Below are 20989 nucleotides of genomic sequence, written 5' to 3'. Positions count from 1 at the left end.
GCTTTTATAATCTTTGTTTTACTCCCAAGGTGCTGAATGAGAAGGATGCAGTTCCAGTTGATCAGCACCAGGCGGCAGCAGGGAGCACAAAGCTTGGCCAACCAGCTCCGATCCTTAGTGCCAAACACGGATCTCAGCGTTCATCTAAAATGTGCTCTTTTCCTCGCCTTCGTCTCCAGTCACTAGATGACTGGGGCTCTACAAGGGACTTCAATGTGGAGGAAATGCCCAGCGAGGAATCTGATGCCCTGAGGGAGGCGTACAGGAGCTTGGGATTCGGTGGGGACATTGAGGGTCTCAAAGAGCAATATGAGCGTCTGGAGGCCACCCTGCAACACTCGAAGGAGCAGCTGCAAGTGATGGCTCAGGAGAATGATCAACTGAAATTGCTGCTGCGGAGTCAAGCCGAAGAGAAGTTAATGCAAAAGGTACGCTATGTCACATGTCTATTGATCAACTTACAGGTCCCATATTATACTATTTCTCACCAATTTTAAGTCCCACTATAGTGTATTGCCCAAAATCTAGCCTTAATGCTGAAATTAACACAATTTAAAAGTGCTTTTAGTAAAACCTATTACCGTATTTTTTGGACTATAAGTGGCAGTTTTTTTCATAGTTTGGCCAGAGGTGCGACTTATACTCAGGAGCGACTTATGTGTGAAATGATTAACACATTATAATATTATTGATGTCATTCACGTAAGAGACTAGACGTATAAGATTTCATGGGATTTAGCGATTAGATTGTTTGGTAAACGTATAGCATGTTCTATATGTTATAGTTATTTGAATGACTCTTACCATAATATGTTACGTTAACATAGCAGTTGGTTATTTATGCCTCATATAACGTACACTTATTCAGCCTGTTGTTCACTATTCTTTAGACATTTTAAATTGCCTTTCAAATGTCTATTCTTGCTGTTGGCTTTTATCAAATACATTTCCCCAAAAAATGCGACTTATACTCCAGTGCGACTTATATATGTTTTTTTCCTTCTTTATTATGCATTTTTGGCCGGTGCGACTTATACTCCGGAGCGACTTATACTCCGAAAAATATGGTAGTAACTCAACATTTTGTGTATCTGCAGCTTTAAAGGGGTCTGTGTGATTTTTTTTTTCTACATTTGAAAACACTTCCTTCTATACTACATCAGTGTTTCTTAACCATAGGGCCCATTGTTGGGCCGCAAGTACCCCCTAGAGCAGACCCCGGGAAAATGAAGGCCCGGGGGCCGCTTGCGGCCTGTTAAGCTTTTCAATCTGGCCCGCCGGACATTCCCAAATCATTTTTCTCAGTCATTTTTTGCCACTTGTGCCAGCTTTTTTGAAACATGTTGCAGGCATCAAATTCCAAATGAGCTCATATTTGCAAAAAATAACACATTTTACCAGTTGGAACGTTAAGTATCCAAAAAAAAAAAAGTATCTTGTCTTTGCAGTCTATTCAATTGAATATAAGTTGAAAAGGATTTGCAAATCATTGTATTCTGTTTTTATTTACCATTTACACAACGTGACAACTTCACTGTTTTTGGGTTTGTACATTTTTCCTTTATGGGGTATCTTTAAGAAACGTAGCTAACTCAGTTCTATATTTTTCTTTTAAGGTTAGCACAACATCAGCCAATGATGGAGATGATGCCTGCCAGTCGTCGCCTGTCCAAGATAACATCACCGACAGCGATCTTCTCCAGGCTCTAAATCAGGAGAACCGTGCCCTGGCTGTCCGGATCCAGGAGCTACTGGCTCACATTGAGCTGAATGAGGAAGACATAAAGCGCGAGCGGTCTCAGCTGAGGGCGCATGTTTTATGTCTGGAGGAAGACAAAGCCAAGCTGGAGCAGGAGAAGGAAGAGCAAGGTTGCCTGGTCACGGAACTCACCAAGAAGACCGAAGATGATCTAAATACTATCTTGGAGCTGCAGCAGAAGCTAGAAGAAGACAGGGCGGAGCGGAGTGAACAGAAGAACATAAAGTGTGGAGGTCAGAATCCAGCCACAGTTTCAGGGAGATGTCAAGAGAACAAACCAGCGGAGTGTTTAGTGCAGAGTGAGAACCAACTACCTCAATTGACATCAAGCCAACAAGTAGATGATATGACCACATTTTTAAAGCCTGTTTGCCAACAAGACCTGCAGAGCCTAAGAGTAGAGCAGGAGGAGCTGACCTCCTCTGTGTTTTCACTCCGACGACAAGAAGAAGAAGTCTCTCTGTCAGTCCAAACACAAACTGAAGAGAAACAGCTTTTAACTCGGACAGTCTGGGCGCTGAAAGAGGAGAAAGACGGGCTCTGTCGCGCTTTACACGGCCTGAAGCAGGAGCGGGAGCATCTAATCAGGGAAGTCAGTGGGGTGAAGGATGAGAAAGCTTGCCTGTTCAAATCCGTAAATGAGCTAAAAGAAGCGAAGAAGAAACTCATGGAGTGTTTTCCGGCCCTTGAAAGAGAAAAGGAGAAACTGTTAGAATCGCTCCTAAGTGGAAAAGAGGCGACCAATCACTTTGGAGAGTCGGTACAAGAGTCGAGTCAGAGCGTTCTCACTTGGACAGTGGAGACATTGAATCTGACCGATTCCCTCAAGCGTCTGAACGAGTTGACAGATCAGCCTCCACCGCTCTGGAATTTGCAACAAGACCGTGACAGGCTGCTAAAGTCAATTAGCACTTTGAAAGATGAGAAAGTCCGAAGTGAACATTCAGTCGGGTGCTTAAAACTGGAGGAAGCGCAGACGATGCAATCACTCGAAGCTTCAAGAGGAGAAAGAATTGATCAACCCAGACCGACACAAGAGAATAAAACCAACTACGGAGTGACTGGGCAGGAAAATAGACAACATGTGACAAGAAGCTTCAATGGAAACACGGTGCAGGTACCAAGACACATTTAATTTAAACTTCAGGGGTGCCCATACCTTTTCTGCAGGCGAGCTACTTTTCAATTGACCAAGTGGAGGTGATCTACCTCATTCATATATATCATTTATATTTATAAATTTATGAAAGAGACCTTTTAGTTCACAAGTTAAAGGTGTTTAATGATAATACAAACATGTTTAACACATTCCTTTCTTTCATGAAGACAAGAATATAAGTTGGTGTATAACCTGATTGTGATGACTTGCATTGATAGGAATCAGACAGTAGTGATGATAAGGTCCCCTTTTTTGAATGGAGGCGAAAAAAAGTCCTCCTTTCTGTCCAATACCACATGAAAGTGCTTGCTTTTTGCCATCTTATTTTTCCAGCTTCCATACTCCTTTTTATACACTTTACAAGAAATACATTGGCGGCAAACTCCGTAGCTTGCTAGCTTGTGCACGCTAGCTTTCTGAGGCTCTGACTTTGTTAGAGCAGGCAGGATGAAGCAGGGCTTTTATTGTGAAGACAGGAACTGTGCAGTCGGTCTTTAGAGTTTTGACGGCAGGTACGGCGCGAGAGTCTGGTGAAATAAAAAGTGTTTCTCGCCTTCCTGTCGGTCATTTTTTCTTAATAATGATCTAGCAGCAGCCAGCGTCATCTCACAAGGCCCTCGGGTGCTGCGAATGTCAATCAAGTGACTTTGATTGATTGATTGAAACTTTTTAGTAGATTGCACAGTACAGTACATATTCCATACAATGGACCACTAAATGGTAACACCTGAATATGTTTTTCAACTTGTTTAAGTCGGGGTCCACGTTAATCAATTCATGGTAGTCATGAGATCGACAGGCGGATCGGTGTGGCGTCTTCAGTAATGCGGACGCTGTATCGATGCGTTGTGGTGAAGAAGGAGCTGAGCCGGAAGGCAAAGCTCTCGATTTACCGGTTGATCTACGTTCCCATCCTCACCTATGGTCATGAGCTTTGGGTTATGACCGAAAGGACAAGATCACGGGTACAAGCGGCCCAAATGAGTTTCCTCTGCTGGGTGGCGGGTCTTTCCCTTAGAGATAGGGTGAGAAGCTCTGTCATCCGGGAGGAGCTCAAAGTAAAGCTGCTGCTCCTCCACATGGAGAGGAGCCAGATGAGGTGGTTCGGGCACCCGAACGCCTCCCTAGGGAGATGTTTAGGGCACGTCCGACCGGTAGGAGGCCACGGGGAAGACCCAGGACACGTTGGGAAGACTATCTCTCCCGGCTGGCCTGGGAACGCCTCGGGATCCCCCGGGAGGAGCTGGACGAAGTGGCTGGGGAGAGGGAAGTCTGGGCTTTCCTGCTTAGGCTGCTGCCCCCACGACCCGACTTCGGATAAGCGGAAGAAGATAGATGGATGGATGGATGGTAGTCATGACGTCTTGGTGAAGATTGATGATCACTAATTTTTAGGTCTATTTTTTTTATTGCCTGCCTGGCGATCGACGGACACACCCTCCGCCATCGACCGCTAGCTCGTGATCGGCGTGATGGGCACCCCTGATATAGACTAATAAGGCACCAATTCTCACGCTAGATGTTTCCAATCATTACAGGAGCAAAGTAACCTGGTGAGCGAGGTCAAGGTTTTGACAGAAGAACTCCAGAAGTCACAAGAAGAATTGTCAAAAAGACACAAAGAGGTCAGTTTATACTGTTTATTAGGGCTACTCAGCTGGCAGTCCAAGGGCCAAACGTGACTGTTTATTAGGGCTACTCAGCTGGCAGCCCAAGGGCCAAACGTGACTGTTTATTAGGGCTACTCAGCTGGCAGTCCAAGGGCCAAACGTGACTGTTTATTAGGGCTACTCAGCTGGCAGTCCAAGGGCCAAACGTGACTGTTTATTAGGGCTACTCAGCTGGCAGCCCAAGGGCCAAACGTGACTGTTTATTAGGGCTACTCAGCTGGCAGTCCAAAGGCCAAACGTGACTGTTTATTAGGGCTACTCAGCTGGCAGCCCAAAGGCCAAACGTGACTGTTTATTAGGGCTACTCAGCTGGCAGCCCAAGGGCCAAACGTGACTGTTTATTAGGGCTACTCAGCTGGCAGCCCAAGGGCCAAACGTGACTGTTTATTAGGGCTACTCAGCTGGCAGTCCAAGGGCCAAACGTGACTGTTTATTAGGGCTACTCAGCTGGCAGTCCAAGGGCCAAACGTGACTGTTTATTAGGGCTACTCAGCTGGCAGTCCAAGGGCCAACGTGACTGTTTATTAGGGCTACTCAGCTGGCAGTCCAAGGGCCAAACGTGACTGTTTATTAGGGCTACTCAGCTGGCAGTCCAAGGGCCACACGTGACTGTATATTAGGGCTACTCAGCTGGCAGCCCAAGGGCCAAACGTGACTGTTTATTAGGGCTACTCAGCTGGCAGCCCAATGGCCAAACGTGACTGTTTATTAGGGCTACTCAGCTGGCAGTCCAAGGGCCAAATGTGACTGTTTATTAGGGCTACTCAGCTGGCAGCCCAAGGGCCAAACGTGACCAGGGAATGACAACAAAACTGTCCCATGAGTTCATTTCAAAACTTGGGAGACAAATATTTTTGAAGCAAATTCCTAAAAATACTCGAGGATATATAGTGGAACAGATCCTTACATTGACATGTTGACCTTGCTATAGCAAACATAGAACACTGAGTTCCAAACTTGTGATTTGCATAACTGAGGTGTTCCTCAAGGTTCCATTTTAGGTCCTCTCTATTTCATCATTTTGGCTGTTCAACTAGTAAAATAAATAAATGGCCTGTGGATTCAATCTAAAAATAAAATGTGAGTGACTTAGATTCTTAAAACACTAGAATGCTGCCATATATGCGGTACGATCTTTGACAAGCTTTTTTGCAGAAGATCCTTAAAAACAGCAACCTGTAACTCTGAGAAAATAAATAGACCAATATCAAATGTCTACTGTCGTGGAGGCTGGTTCTCCGGAATATACAAAATAAGATTCATAATGAAGGGAGAACTTCAGGCCCATGGTCCTTAACTTTCTGGTAATGTGGCCCCCAAAACAATTGAGTTGAATATCCCTGTTTTGTACGCTATTTAAATTTGGTTGTTGAGGTTTTATGTTGCGCTGCAGTACTACACTTTTAAGCTCTGTGTTGGTGTGTGCAGACTGCAGATCTACACAGGCAGCTGAGTCAAGCAGAAGCCACCAGGCAGGATGCAGAGAGGAAAGCAGCTCAGGCAGTTGACGAGGTGGAGAGGCTGACCCATTTAATGGCGCAAACAGAAGACATCAGCATGGAGAATGGCCACCTCACCACACAGGTACCCAGACCGCTATACTACAGGTGACATTCCAAAAACTAGAATATCGTGCAAAGTTGGTTTATTCCAGTAATTAGATTTACAAGTTAAAACTAATATATGACACAGGCTGATAACATGCAATCCTAGATATTTCAAGCCTTCTTTGGATATCATTTTGATGATTATGGTTTGGAGCTTACGAAAACCTTGAAATGAAAATCTCAGAAAATGTTGTGTGTTAAAAAACTATAAGCTGAGATAAGCTGAGATCATTAAAATGATAACAAAAACATATCTCACTTGTGTTGTAATTAATGTTGTACGGTATACCGGTACTAATAAAGTATCACGTTACGAATCAATTGAAATCGGTACTATGCTATCTTTGAAAAGTACCCGTACCGCTCTTTCATCGAAGTGCCGCTGTGTGGCGGTGACTACAGAGCTGAGGCGCATGATGTTGTGTGTCAACACGCACACACAAAGTGCATACAAGTAATAACATCTTGGAGAGAAAAAATGGCAAAAAACTACAAAACTGCTGGTTAATAAAGAGGTGGTGAAGTACAATATGGAGGTATTTGGGCTTCAAAACTAACAATAAAGGTGACACTTTAAACAGGGAGGTACCGCGCTGCAAGTACTGTTTTACACCTTTCCTGCTTGTCGGCTCCCAGACCGTAGTCGAGGAGAGCAGGGGAGACCTTTCACTTCACAATGGGTCCGAATGACGAGGCAGTCGATTAGTTTCTACGTGGTCACTTTATTTATCATTTCCACAGGGCACAACTGAACATCCACCATGCTATTGCCACTCCTGCACATGCCAGCTCTACCTCTCCTAACTTGCCCACTCACTTACTCACACTCACCCCACAAACTGCCATTCTTAAAGGGGCACACACACACACACATACGCTACTCTCACAACAGCTGCTTTAAAACACGCCTCGCCAAATGTGGCGATTAGTATTAGCACCTTTGCTTCAAACTTAGGTAAACATTTAAATAATAAGCATTCAGATCTGCACATTAAGTTAAAAAAAAGTGACAGGTAATAATGTAGTTGTTACACCTGTCCTGCTGTTCGGTCCGGTGCAGACTGTAGTCGAGGAGCACAGGGAAGACGTTCCCTTCAGGGTCGATGCCTTTTCAATGCCTTTTTAATTTATATTTTAACCTTGTGAAATTGTTCTTTGACTGTGAGTGTTTAATGTAGTGTAAGATATTATGTTAAAATAAAGGCAATAGTGACGTTTTTCGTAGTTTCCTTTGTTTGGAAAAGTATAGAAAAGTATCGGTACACATTTTGGTAACAGTACTAAATTATTGGTATCGGGACAACCCTAATTGTAATGAGTTTAAATCACATAATAGGTACACATTTGAAGTTGCTAAAATGAATGGACTTTTGCACATTATTGTAATATTTTTAGTTTTACCCGTATACTATTAAAATAAATTTATACTACGGTTGTTAAAAATAATAAATTAACTCATGTGATTAATCACAATATTTTTTCGCGTTAATCACGTGTATAATATACAGATTATTATTATCATTACATTATAATTTTTTAGAACTTAGATGGCTACTGAAAGGTGGCTATACGGTCAGTGATCAGGTCAATGCATCCATACATCAGTGCAAAGATGAGTGAGGAGACTCTGGCTAATGTGCTCGCTAGGAAATTCCCCTTCAAAATACACCCTGACTGGACGTTAGATAAAACAGTTTCAACATTTTTAGCAAATAAATGACGTGCATTCAATTAGAACATTTTAAATGATTGTTGCTGGATGACATTCTGGCATAAAAAATGCATTTGTGTACAAACATTGCAAGTTAATTTGACTAAATAATAACCTGTAATTAATCATGAATAATCCAAATTCAAAAGAAGTGTGATTAATCTGATTTAAAAAAAAAAAAAAAAAAAATATATATATATATATATATATATATATATATATATATATATGTATATATATATATATGTATATATATATATATATGTATATATATATATATGTATATATATATATATATATGTATGTATGTATGTATGTATATATATATATATATATATATATATATATATATATATATATATATATATGTATATATATATATATATATATATATATATATATATATATATATATATATATATATATGTATATATATATATATATATATATATATATATATAATATATATATATATATATATATATATATGTATATATATATATATATATATGTATATATATATATATATATATGTATATATATATATATATATATATATATATATATATATATATATATATATATATATATATATATATATATATATATATATATATATATATATTTGGAAGCACTAATTTATACATAAATTGCTCATTAAATGTGGTGCCTTTCGGTGCAAAACATTGCTTGTTGGTTGCAGGTTAAAGCGCTGCAGAGCAAAGTGGACGTCCTAGCCAGGGAAAAGGCCACCATTCTGTCACTGAAGTCAGACATTGAAGGGCAATACAATATCCTCACAGCACAGCTGAAAGCCAAGGTAATAAGGAAGGACATACAATATACACTATATGATGATTGAATGCAGACCTGGGCAAATGAAGGCCCGGGGGCCGCATGCAGCCCGTTAAGCTTTTCAATTTGGCCCGCTGGATATTCCCAAATAATTGTTTTAGATCTTTAAGATGTAAAGTGTAGCTGCCATTATGATGTGCAGTGATGTTTTCAAATGACCGGAAGTCTTGAACTATACAAAGTATTTCAATGGTTGGAATCTTCCCTTTTGCATGATATACTAGTTACTATGGTAATCTAATTAGTTACTATGGTCATCTAATTAGTTACTATGGTAATGTAAGTGACAGCAGCTCAGACGAGGCACCAAGCAGTGTGGGTGGGGAGCGTTTCCACAGTGTTTCCAGATCGGCCAGACGCGGAAGGAGATTTCTACAACAAAGTTCTACAGCTTAGTGATATATCAGATTAGAGTATAAGATTGTAGGTGGGCTTTTTTTTACCCTTCGTGTTCATATTTCGCTGTGTTTGTTGCATTTTTGTTGCGTTTCGCTTGATTGTAAAATATGTCGATCGAGAGGGGGTGTGATGTTCATGTTCATTATTCAGTGTTTTATGCTTCATAGTTAATATTGTAAACCCCACATCATTTATTTTCATGTACATTCTGGGTGTCTCATTCAGTAAAAAAATGTCAAATTCCATTCCGTTTTTTAAGGCGGTCTGTCATAACGTTTTTAGCATTCAATCAGACATTATTTGTGAGGTTTTGTATTAGTGTTCCTAAAAATAGATATACCGGCCCCCAGACACATTTTTTTTCTCTAAATTTGGCCAGGGGTCAAAATAATTGCCCAGGCCTGATCTAGTGAGAGATTTAAACCGTTAATGGTAACATTTGATCAACATTGTCTGACATCAATAGTTTGTTTGCTATTTCAATATTCATTATATTATATATAAAAATACTCCCGATCTTGCTGATTGGACCAATCTGTCATGTTTGATGCATGTGCAACCCCAAAGACGGTGGCTCTAGATGAGCTGAATGCTGAGTATATCAACCTGAAAAAAGGGCGTGACAACGAAGACGACCTGAGCGCTCTCGTGTCCCTCCGAACACGTTACAACGACATCCGAGCCAAGGTGGGTCAAGTTGTGCGTCAGCTGTCATTTCTGATCAGAGTGTTTTGCCTCATATTGTTATTTTTTGTAGTACGACGCACTCCTAAAAGCAAAGAGCTCTGCAGATAAGGATATAGTTCCATTAAAGGTGAGCAAATGCTGACATAGCTTTCACTGAATTTCTTGATTTGATTGACAGATGTGTCGTCCAATAACAGGCCAAGCTCTCCTCTCTGCTGCTGAAGTGTCAGGAGAGAAACAACTTATTGGCGCAGACAATGAGAGCCCTGCGTGAGCACGGCCCCGTGGACGCCACGCTGACCGTGCAAGTCAATCAACTGCTCACCGACGCGGTGCTGCTTCAGTACACCGCTGCATTCACACATGCGGGTTTTACAAAGGACCCAGACCAAGGACTGACAACAGGATTTATTTCCAATTTTCAAAAGTACACTTGCGCCACAGACCCCGGAAACCAGCAACATCAAGATGATTTCCACACGGACCAGAAAAGAAAAGAAACTGTTGATGCCATGTGTGTAGCAGCTGTTCTAAGACAGAGAATTGCCATCTCACCTGTGCCAACCCTGCAAGAGGACATCAAGGTGCCATCATCACCTGACCCAAAACCGAAAGAAGTTTTTAGTCTTGACACAACCCAGGTGAGTGAAAATAATTTTAAAGGCCTACTGAAATGATTTTTTAAAATTTAAACGGGGATAGCAGATCCATTCTATGTGTCATACTTGATCATTTCGCGATATTGCCATATTTTTGCTGAAAGGATTTAGTAGAGAACATCAACGATAAAGTTCGCAACTTTTGGTTGCTGATAAAAAAAGCTTTGCCTGTACCGGAAGTAGCGTGACGTCACAGGTTGAAAGGCTCCTCACATTTCCCCATTGTTTACACCAGCAGCGATTCGGACCGAGAAAGCAACGATTACCCCATTACAGTCATTTGAGCCAGGATGAAAGATTTGTGGATGAGGAACGGGAGAGTGAAGGACTAGAGTGCAGTGCAGGACTTTCTTTTTTCGCTCTGACCGTAACTTAAGTAAAAGGGCTCATTGGATTCCACACCTTTTCCTTTTTCTATTGTGGATCACGGATTTGTATTTTAAACCACCTGGGATACTATATCCTCTTGAAAATGAGAGTCGAGAACGCGAAATGGACATTCACAGTGACTTTTATCTCCACGACAATACATCGACAAAGCTCTTTAGCTACGGAGCTAACGTGATAGCATCATGCTTAAATGCAGATAGAAACAAAAGAAATAAGCCCCTGTCTGGAAGGATAGACAGAAGATCAACAATACTACTATCAGGAGACACCGAACCAAACACTGGACCTGTAATCACACGGTTAATGCTGTGCCGCCTGTCGAAGCCTAGCAATGCTGTTGCTAACGATGCCATTGAAGCTAACTTAGCTACGGGACCTCGTCAGAGCTATGATAAAAACATTAGCTATCCACCTACGCCAGCCAGCCCTCATCTGCTCATCAACACCCGTGCTCACCTGCGTTCCAACGATCGACGGCGCGACGAAGGACTTCACCCGATCATCGATACGGTCGGCGGCTAGCGTCGGATAGCGCGTCTGCTATCCAACTCAAAGTCCTCCTGGTTGTGTTGCTGCAGCCAGCCGCTAATACACCGATCCCACCTACAGCTTTCTTCTTTGCAGTCTCCATTGTTCATTAAACAAATTGCAAAAGATTCACCAACACAGATGTCCAGAATACCGTGGAATTTTGCGATGAAAACAGAGCTATTTGTATTGTGATACAATGTGTCCCAATACTTCCGTTTCAACCATTGACGTCACGCGCATACGTCATCATACATAGACCTTTTCAACCGGAAGTTCCCCGGGAAATGTAAAATGTCACTTTATAAGTTAACCCGGCCGTATTGGCATGTGTTGCAATGTTAAGATGTCATCATTGATATATAAACTATCAGACTGCGTGGTCGCTAGTAGTGGCTTTCAGTAGGCCTTTAAGTGGTACAGCTGCACGATTAATCGAATCGACAGCGAGGTTTTAATTAGTGTAATTACGTAACTGCAAAAGGCTGAGTTTTAAAAAAAAAATCTTTCTCCTCCGTTTTTGTGACAGACGTGTTTGCCAATCAGAATTTTTGAGCCTCGCATTTCTTCCTCGCTTCAAACAGGGAAAAAGAGGTCTCACTCTGTGCATCGCTCTCAGCACCTGAGCATTTACTTAGGAGGTCAATTAACTGAATGCAGTGAGCCCTCTTTTTAGGCATTCTCAATCTTTGTCTCAGTGTGCACAGACAGAGCGCCAGTTAGAAGTTCAGCAAAGTAACACAAATTAGGAGGACAACAATACGTTTACAAAGCCAAATGCTGTGGTAATATTTCAGCTTCAAATATAAAGGCAATATGAGCCCATCAACACAGACGAAACGAGCAAGAATGCCGTGATCACGTGATTGCAACAAACAAAAAACGTCCGACCTACTTTTTACAACAAGGTGGGAAAAAAAGCACTTTAAGTTATTCAGTATTTATTTAAGTCAAAATTTTACTGACAAAAGTGAGAGTCCATTTCATTTTTTTGTTCATTTGTTTCGAATAAATATGTTGTTTACCTTCCAATTACAGTACAATGGAAAACAATTGTACGGTAATGACAAATAGAAATGTATATAACCTTTTAAATGGTTACTTAATTAGTATTATTATTATATATTATAATTACACTACATAATACAAACTTTATAGTTTTAATTGATTATTTCTTCATTTTAAGAGCATGATGTCAAAGTGGTGTTCATTGAGGGCCACATGGCAGTTATGGCTGCCATCAGAGGGCCGCTTGTAACAGTGAATAAAGTATGAATTTGCTTCTGGATTTCATTATTAATTATATAAATTGTTTTAAGTAGGCTGTCGATTTTACAGTAAAAACTTTACATTTACAAAATGTTACTGTAAAATAGTGTTGTTTTTTACGGTAAATGGAAAAACAGTAACACTGACTGTAGATTTTACAGTCAGAAATTGGCAGCTCAGTCAACAGAATTTTAACGCAAAAAACAGTAATATTTTTGTTTTCAATTTACAGTAATATGCTGTAAAGAACAACGTACGATTTATTGTCATTTTGATAAATTTGATGGGTAGTTTGCTGTACAGTTGAGTATTTGTATTTATTTTTATTCAGACAAAACGTTTTTTGGAAAGTATGATAATATACTGTAATATTTCTTGCAATATTGGATACTATTAAAGTTTAAAAGGTATGCAATTTCAAGCAGTACATATATTTTTTCTGTCAAAATGAAAAAAATAAATTACATTTAGTGAGAAAATATGAAGTACTTTATTGACACATATTTCCAGGTGTTTGCGGGCCAGATAAAATGTCGTGGGCCAGATCTGGGCCCCGGGCCTTGAGTTTGACACCTGTGATGTAGACAAAAGCTCCAAGTCTGTCTGCATGAAGCCAAATGTGTTGCATATTGTTCTAAAGCAGGGGTCACCAACGCGGTGCCCGCGGGCACCAGGTAGCCCGTAAGGACCAGATGAGTAGCCCGCTGGCCTGTTCTAAAAATAGCTCAAATAGCAGCACTTACCAGTGAGCTGCCTCTATTTTTTAAATTTTATTTATTTACAAGCAAGCTGGTCTCGCTTTGCCCGACATTTTTAATTCTAAGAGAGACAAAACTCAAATAGAATTTGAAAATCCAAGAAAATATTTTAAAGACTTGGTCTTCACTTGTTTAAATAAATTCATTCATTTTTTTACTTTGCTTCTTATAACTTTCAAAAAGACAATTTTAGAGAAAAAATACAACCTTAAAAATGATTTTAGGATTTTTAAACACATATACCTTTTTAACTTTTAAATTCCTTCCTCTTCTTTCCTGACAATTTAAATCAATGTTCAAGTAAATTTATTTTTTTTATTGTAAAGAATAATAAATACATTTTAATTTAATTCTTCATTTTAGCTTCTGTTTTTTCGACGAAGAATATTTGTGAAATATTTCTTCAAACTTATTATGATTAAAATTCAAAAAAAATATTCTGGCAAATCTAGAAAATCTGTAGAATCAAATTTAAATCTTATTTCAAAGTCTTTGGAATTTCTTTTAAAAATGTTGTTCTGGAAAATCTAGAAGAAATAATGATTTGTCTTTGTTAGAAGTATAGCTTGGTCCAATTTGTTATATATTCTAACAAAGTGCAGATTGGATTTTAACCTATTTAAAACATGTCATCAAAATTCTAAAAGTAATCTTTATCAGGAAAAATTACTAATGATGTTCCATAAATTCTTTTTTAAATTTTTTCAAAAAGATTCGAATTAGCTAGTTTTTCTCTTCTTTTTTTCGGTTGAATTTTGAATTTTAAAGAGTCGAAATTGAAGATAAACTATGTTTCAAAATTTAATTGTCATTTTTTTTTGTGTTTACTCCTCTTTTAAACCCTTCAATTAAGTGTAAATATCATTAATTATTAATAATAACATAGAGTTAAAGGTAAATTGAGGAAATTGGCTATTTCTGGCAATTTATTGAAGTGTGTATCAAACTGGTAGCCCTTCGCATTAATCACTACCCAAGAAGTAGCTCTTGCTTTCAAAAAGGTTGGTGACCCCTGTTCTAATGTGTGGCACCTTTAGACAAGGATACGTTGATTGACAGTCTAAAAGTAACATGTCTTCCTTCACTCGTTATTTTTGCAGTTTTAATGCATTTATATGTATGGAATATAAATTAAAAAAAATCGCAAATCGAATTTTGGAGAGTACAATCGCAATTAGGCTTTTTCTCAAAATCCTGCAGCTGTATTGAGTGGTTTGCGTTTATGCCTTGCTTCTCTCTGATTTAATTTTGAGGAAAGGGCTACTTAAGAAAACAGCTACAGTACAAAATACATTTTGAGCAGCACAATTGAAGCATGAAGTATTTGCTTCCCAAAATTGTTTTCTCCAAACACAATTCAATGGTCCTGCACCAAAATCTTCTCCCATTATTTGTCATTAGCATAGCATGGAACCTCCAAATACAAAGAGGACGCAGAGTTAATTGGAGGCATGCCATAATTTGAGGCTGTCTTGTCCGAAATTACATACAATTCAATAACTTTTTATTTTAAACAATGTTTTTTTAGTTAATGAGAGAGTGCGCTTAACAGCAAACTGCTCAGCCAGCATTACTGCTGACTTTATTGTAAACGGTATATAGCAAATAACACCTAAGAGTTTCACACCAACAGTTAGTTAAGATACTAGACGCATGCAGAGGTCAAGTAGAAATAAAACCACTCTTCATACTTTAAATGCAGCTACTGCCATCTTGTGGAGGAAATAAAAACCTACATCAGGAGGTTGCCTACAACCACAGCCAACAATACCAATAGCTTGAATAGGTTCATTTTGTCTTCTTTTTGTCTTTTGTTTTTATATTCAGACAAGTTTGTCAGGTATAATGGAAATAATTTGACCTTAGCTAAATGTGAAATAACTACCAATGTTTTTGACCTAATTAGCGAGTCTTTAATTGAAGCATTAAAGTTAGCTTTTGTTTCAGTTTTCTCGGCAGCCTGTCTTGGTGACACAGAAGTCAGGTTTAATATCCCTTGGCCGTTTTTTGCCGAGTACTGAAATTATTAGGGGTGTAACAGTACACATAATTTTCGGTTCGGTACGTACCTCGGTTTAGAGGTCACGGTTCGGTTCATTTTCGGTACAGTAAGAAAACAACAAAATATAAATTTTGGGTTATTTATTTACCAAATTTGCAAAATCTTCCACCAAAAATATTTTTCTTAGTGGAATATTTGATGTGAAGTAATCAGAACATTGGATAGGTCAATAATTCTTAATAACATTGATTTTGATTCAATATTATGTTTTGAGCAATGACAGTTTAAAAGAAAAAAAACAGCTTTGTTTTATTAGTCAACATTGCAACTTTTTCTAAATTACATTTAACCTTTAAGCTTTTTTATTTCACTTTTGTTATGTTTTTGTTTATTTTAATAGTATTTTTAGAATGTGCCGTGGGCCTTTAAAACATTAGCTGTGGGCCGTAAATGGCCTCCGAGGCACACTTTTGACACCCCTGCTATAGATAATAAAACATTAAATGTGATAAATCTATGGATAAAAAGCAGAGCCTGGTGACACATGCGCGTTTATCATAACTCTCTCTCTCTCTCTCTGTCTCTGCCCCTCCCTCACCAATGCTGCTGCGCGCACAATTTGTTTTGTTTTTAACCCCTTCTTAACCCTAAACGTACATTGAAAAAACACACAACTCTAACTCAAAATGCCGGACATTTGAGGCATTTAAGAAACTCTGCCCTGACAGCTCCGCAAAAGAGGACATGTCCGGTGAAAAGAGGACGTATGGTCAGTCTATCCTAGCCCGCTAGCTGCTAGCATGCCGTGTGTTGTGCTTCGGTGTGCATTGTTTACACAACGTGCGTTACGCTACTTAATATGTCCGTGTGGAAACTCGTTCGGTACACCTCCGAACCGAACCGGAACCCCCGTACCAAAACAGTTCGATACAAATACACGAACCGTTACACCCCTAGAAATTATGCTTTATTTTTAATTTTAACTAGTAAAACACTGAGGTATTTTGTTTGACTTCTACTTAACAGCTGCAGCCCTCTGATGATGAACCAGAAAAAACGTCTCCTCTGGACAAAAGACCGGCGTCATCCCCAGTGTCATCCAACGTGTCGGACTCCAGCAGGTCTCACCGAAGTCCTGCACCTCCTCTCTCAGTCAGCCCAGTCAGGAGGAGGCTGAGCAGTCCTGAGAAAATCCTCAACCTGCATGAGCAACTGCAGCAGACCATGTTGAGTGTCTCTCGGGTAAGATCAACAAAATCTTCACGTTGTATTCACTTCTAAATACATGTGCATGTCTCCAAGGCTTCTGTAAGAAGAGGGAGAGGAGAAGAGTCCAGAGGGAGTCTTTCATTCTCAGCTCCCGCATCCCCAAGTCCATCCTCGCAGACAAAGCTACAGACCGCCTGTATCACTGCTCCCCCTGGTGGCCCTCTCCCATTCTGCACAGCTTCAAGCCTGGCCAAGCCCCCTCTAGCACTGACAAACACACCTGTTGCTAGAAGAAATCAGCCAACAGCGCTTTTTAACGCAGTCACAGCAAGATGCACTAATAAGCCCTTCACACCTCATTTGTTGGCTAACAATCACTTTAAAAGTCCTTCCTCGCTCTCTGCTAACGTGTTCCTTCGTAACGCTTCATCAAGCAAAGTCAAATCCAGCTCAGGCGGGGACACTAATGTACCAACATCCCCGAAACTGAAAAGTGCTGATGCCGAACCCACATCTCCTTTAATGACAGCAATCTTTAAAGCTACTGACTTCACTGCCTCAGACACAAGTGCCCCAATTAAACAGAATGTCCACAAAGACGTCGATGTCAGCATGACATCAAAGCCGGACGGTGCTGCTTCTGCACGGGACAGCATCGAAATCACTACGTTCCACTTCCCTGAGAGACCATCCAAGTCTGCAACAAGGTCCCATAGTGCTCCTGGCAAGATGAGACCTTCAAGACCCAGCGCAGGTAAAATGGCCGCTCCTATTGGACCTCATTTGCAGAGTAACTGTGAGCAAACACCTCAGACCAGGGGTCAGCAACCCAAAATGTTGAAAGAGCCATATTGGACCAAAAATAAAAATCTGTCTGGAGCCGCAAAAAATTAAAAGCCTTATATAAGTGTTATAATGTAGTCAACACATGATGTAATTGTCTATATTAGCCTACTATCAAAATGACTTTAAAAGTCTTATATAAGTGTTATAATGAAGGCAACACATGATGTAATTGTCTATATTAGCCTACTATCAAAATGACTTTAAAAGTCTTATATAAGTGTAGTGTTATAATGAAGGCAACACATGATGTGTCTATATTAATCTGCTATCAAAATGACTTTAAAAGTCTTATAAGTGTTATAATGAAGGCAACACATGATGTAATTGTCTATATTAGCCTACTATCAAAATGACTTTAAAAGTCTTATATAAGTGTTATAATGAAGGCAACACATGATGTAAGTGTCTATATTAGCCTACTATCAAAATGACTTTAAAAGTCTTATATAAGTGTTATAATGAAGGCAACACATGATGTAAGTGTCTATATTAGCTATATTAGCCTACTATCAAAATGACTTTAAAAGTGTTATATAAGTGTTATAATGAAGGCAACACATTAAGTAATTGTCTATATTAGCTATATTAGCCTACTATCAAAATGACTTTAAAAGTCTTATATAAGTGTTATAATGAAGACAACACATGATGTAAGTGTCTATATTAGCTATATTAGCCTACTATCAAAATGACTTTAAAAGTCTTATATAAGTGTTATAATGAAGGCAACGCATGATGTAAGTGTCTATATTAGCCTACTATCAAAATGACTTTAAAAGTGTTATATAAGTGTTATAATGAAGGCAACACATGATGGAAGTGTCTATATTAGCCTACTATCAAAATGACTTTAAAAGTCTTATATAAGTGTTATAATGAAGGCAACACATGATGTAAGTGTCTATATTAGCTATATTAGCCTACTATCAAAATGACTTTAAAAGTGTTATATAAGTGTTATAATGAAGGCAACACATGATGTAATTGTCTATATTAGCCTACTATCAAAATGACTTTAAAAGTCTTATATAAGTGTAGTGTTATAATGAAGGCAACACATGATGTGTCTATATTAATCTGCTATCAAAATGACTTTAAAAGTCTTATAAGTGTTATAATGAAGGCAACACATGATGTAATTGTCTATATTAGCCTACTATCAAAATGACTTTAAAAGTCTTATATAAGTGTTATAATGAAGGCAACACATGATGTAAGTGTCTATATTAGCCTACTATCAAAATGACTTTAAAAGTCTTATATAAGTGTTATAATGAAGGCAACACATGATGTAAGTGTCTATATTAGCTATATTAGCCTACTATCAAAATGACTTTAAAAGTGTTATATAAGTGTTATAATGAAGGCAACACATTAAGTAATTGTCTATATTAGCTATATTAGCCTACTATCAAAATGACTTTAAAAGTCTTATATAAGTGTTATAATGAAGACAACACATGATGTAAGTGTCTATATTAGCTATATTAGCCTACTATCAAAATGACTTTAAAAGTCTTATATAAGTGTTATAATGAAGGCAACGCATGATGTAAGTGTCTATATTAGCCTACTATCAAAATGACTTTAAAAGTGTTATATAAGTGTTATAATGAAGGCAACACATGATGGAAGTGTCTATATTAGCCTACTATCAAAATGACTTTAAAAGTCTTATATAAGTGTTATAATGAAGGCAACACATGATGTAAGTGTCTATATTAGCTATATTAGCCTACTATCAAAATGACTTTAAAAGTGTTATATAAGTGTTATAATGAAGGCAACACATGACGTAAGTGTCTATATTAGCTATATTAGCCTACTATCAAAATGACTTTAAAAGTGTTATATGAGTGTTATAATGAAGGCAACACATGATGTAAGTGTCTATATTAGCTATCATCAGGCCTCCGTCAGTCGTAACGACTACGTAAACTGCGCCAGTCCAGAGGTCAAGTTTAAACTCAGCCTGCTGTGGCTGATGAGTCGTATGCGGGAGAGGCAAACACGGCCGCAATGACTGCAGATGTAGCTGGAAGGCGCAACTGCAGGAGTGCTCGTCTTCCGCTTGGTTCTCTTTTCATTGGCTGTAGCATGGATCTTTTCCTCGCCAGTCTTCAGCTCTTCGTGAAGGACACTGCGCCATTTGCTGCGGTCAGCCGCTGCATCTGCCCAACTTTCAGTGTTTATGTCCAGAGCTTTCATGTCCCGATTGCAGACATCTTTGAAGCGCGGTTTTGGCCGGCCAACAGATCTCTTGCCAGAGGCAAGTTTGCCGTACAGAATGTCCTTTGGGATAAGTCCATCCTCCATACGACACACATGGCCGAGCCAACGCAGCGTGAACATGGTAGGAAGACCAGCGCGTTGGTGGACCTGGGCATTCGTCACCTTGTCACTCCAATGGATGCCGAGGTTACGGCGAAGGCAGCGCATGTGGAAGGTGTTCAGTTTGTTGTCCATGTTTCGCTGCTGTAGAGAAGAGTGCTGACAATGCAGGCGTTGTACACTGCCATCCTGGTAGGAGTTGTCAGCTTCCGGTTCTCCCAGATACGGGTCGTGAGGCGCCCTAGGGTTGTGGCAGCTTTGCCGATAAGTTTGTTGATCTCACCATCGAGGGACAGATTGTCACTGATGGTGGATCCCAGGTATGTGAATTGGTGTACAACTTCGAGTTGGTACTCATCGATTGTAATGGCTGGTGGAATGTCCACTTCCTGACTCAGCACGTTGGTCTTTTTTAGGCTGATGGTAAGCCTGAAGTCTTTGCAGGCCTGGGAGAATCTGTCCATAAGGCACTAGAGTTCTTGTTCAGTGTGCGAAATGACGGCGGCATCATCAGCAAAGAGCATGTCCCGGATGATTGTCTCACGGACTTTGGTCCTTGCTTTAAGACGGGCCAGGTTGAAAAGTTGGCCGTCAGATCTGGTACGTAGATACACCCCTTCTGTTGCAGTCCCAAAAGCATGTTTGATGAGCAGGGCAAATAAGATGCCGAAAAGGGTAGGAGCAAGGACGCAACCTTGCTTGACTCCACTCTTAATGTCAAATGGGTTGGACATGCTACCCTCATACTGGATGGTTGCCTTCATGTCATCATGAAAAGATCTAATGAGACTATGGAGCTTTGGAGGGCATCCAATCTCGGGTAGGATGCTGAAGAGCCCTTCTCTGCTAACCAGGTCTACAGCCTTGGTCAGGTCTATGAAGGATATGTATAGATGTGTGTGTCCCAAGTTTAAGGAAACGGCAGGCTGTCTTCTTCTAATGGATTTATTACAATCTTTGCAAGCTGGCTATGGTTTGCTGTGGTCTGGAACAACATGGCACACAAACAGCTATGAGAAATGCAGCCAATATTACATACAGATAGTGTCATGAGACATGCAAATATAAATTAAATACAAGAGGACATAAGTAAAGGAAATTAAATGAGCTCAAATATACCTACGAAGGCATAATGATGCAATATGTACAT

At 39.6% G+C, this 20989-nt stretch overlaps 1 protein-coding gene across 1 annotated transcript in view; it reads left to right on the top strand.

Moving 5' to 3' along the window:
- The window catches only part of jakmip1 (janus kinase and microtubule interacting protein 1), a 69058-nt gene that overhangs the window by 44761 nt on the left and 3308 nt on the right, over positions 1 to 20989 (top strand). Inside the window, exons 4-13 of the mRNA XM_062044079.1 lie at positions 30 to 428; positions 1617 to 2876; positions 4457 to 4543; positions 6017 to 6172; positions 8610 to 8726; positions 9728 to 9847; positions 9918 to 9974; positions 10045 to 10488; positions 16480 to 16695; positions 16756 to 17416. Of these exons, the coding sequence (XP_061900063.1) occupies positions 30 to 428; positions 1617 to 2876; positions 4457 to 4543; positions 6017 to 6172; positions 8610 to 8726; positions 9728 to 9847; positions 9918 to 9974; positions 10045 to 10488; positions 16480 to 16695; positions 16756 to 17416 (3517 nt within the window). The remainder of the gene's footprint in view (positions 1 to 29; positions 429 to 1616; positions 2877 to 4456; positions 4544 to 6016; positions 6173 to 8609; positions 8727 to 9727; positions 9848 to 9917; positions 9975 to 10044; positions 10489 to 16479; positions 16696 to 16755; positions 17417 to 20989) is intronic.

The sequence above is a fragment of the Entelurus aequoreus genome, linkage group LG04 (assembly GCF_033978785.1).
Source record: "Entelurus aequoreus isolate RoL-2023_Sb linkage group LG04, RoL_Eaeq_v1.1, whole genome shotgun sequence".
NCBI lineage: Eukaryota > Metazoa > Chordata > Actinopteri > Syngnathiformes > Syngnathidae > Entelurus > Entelurus aequoreus.
The sequence above is the reverse complement of the archived record's forward strand: the minus strand, read 5'-3'. Positions and strand labels throughout refer to the sequence as shown.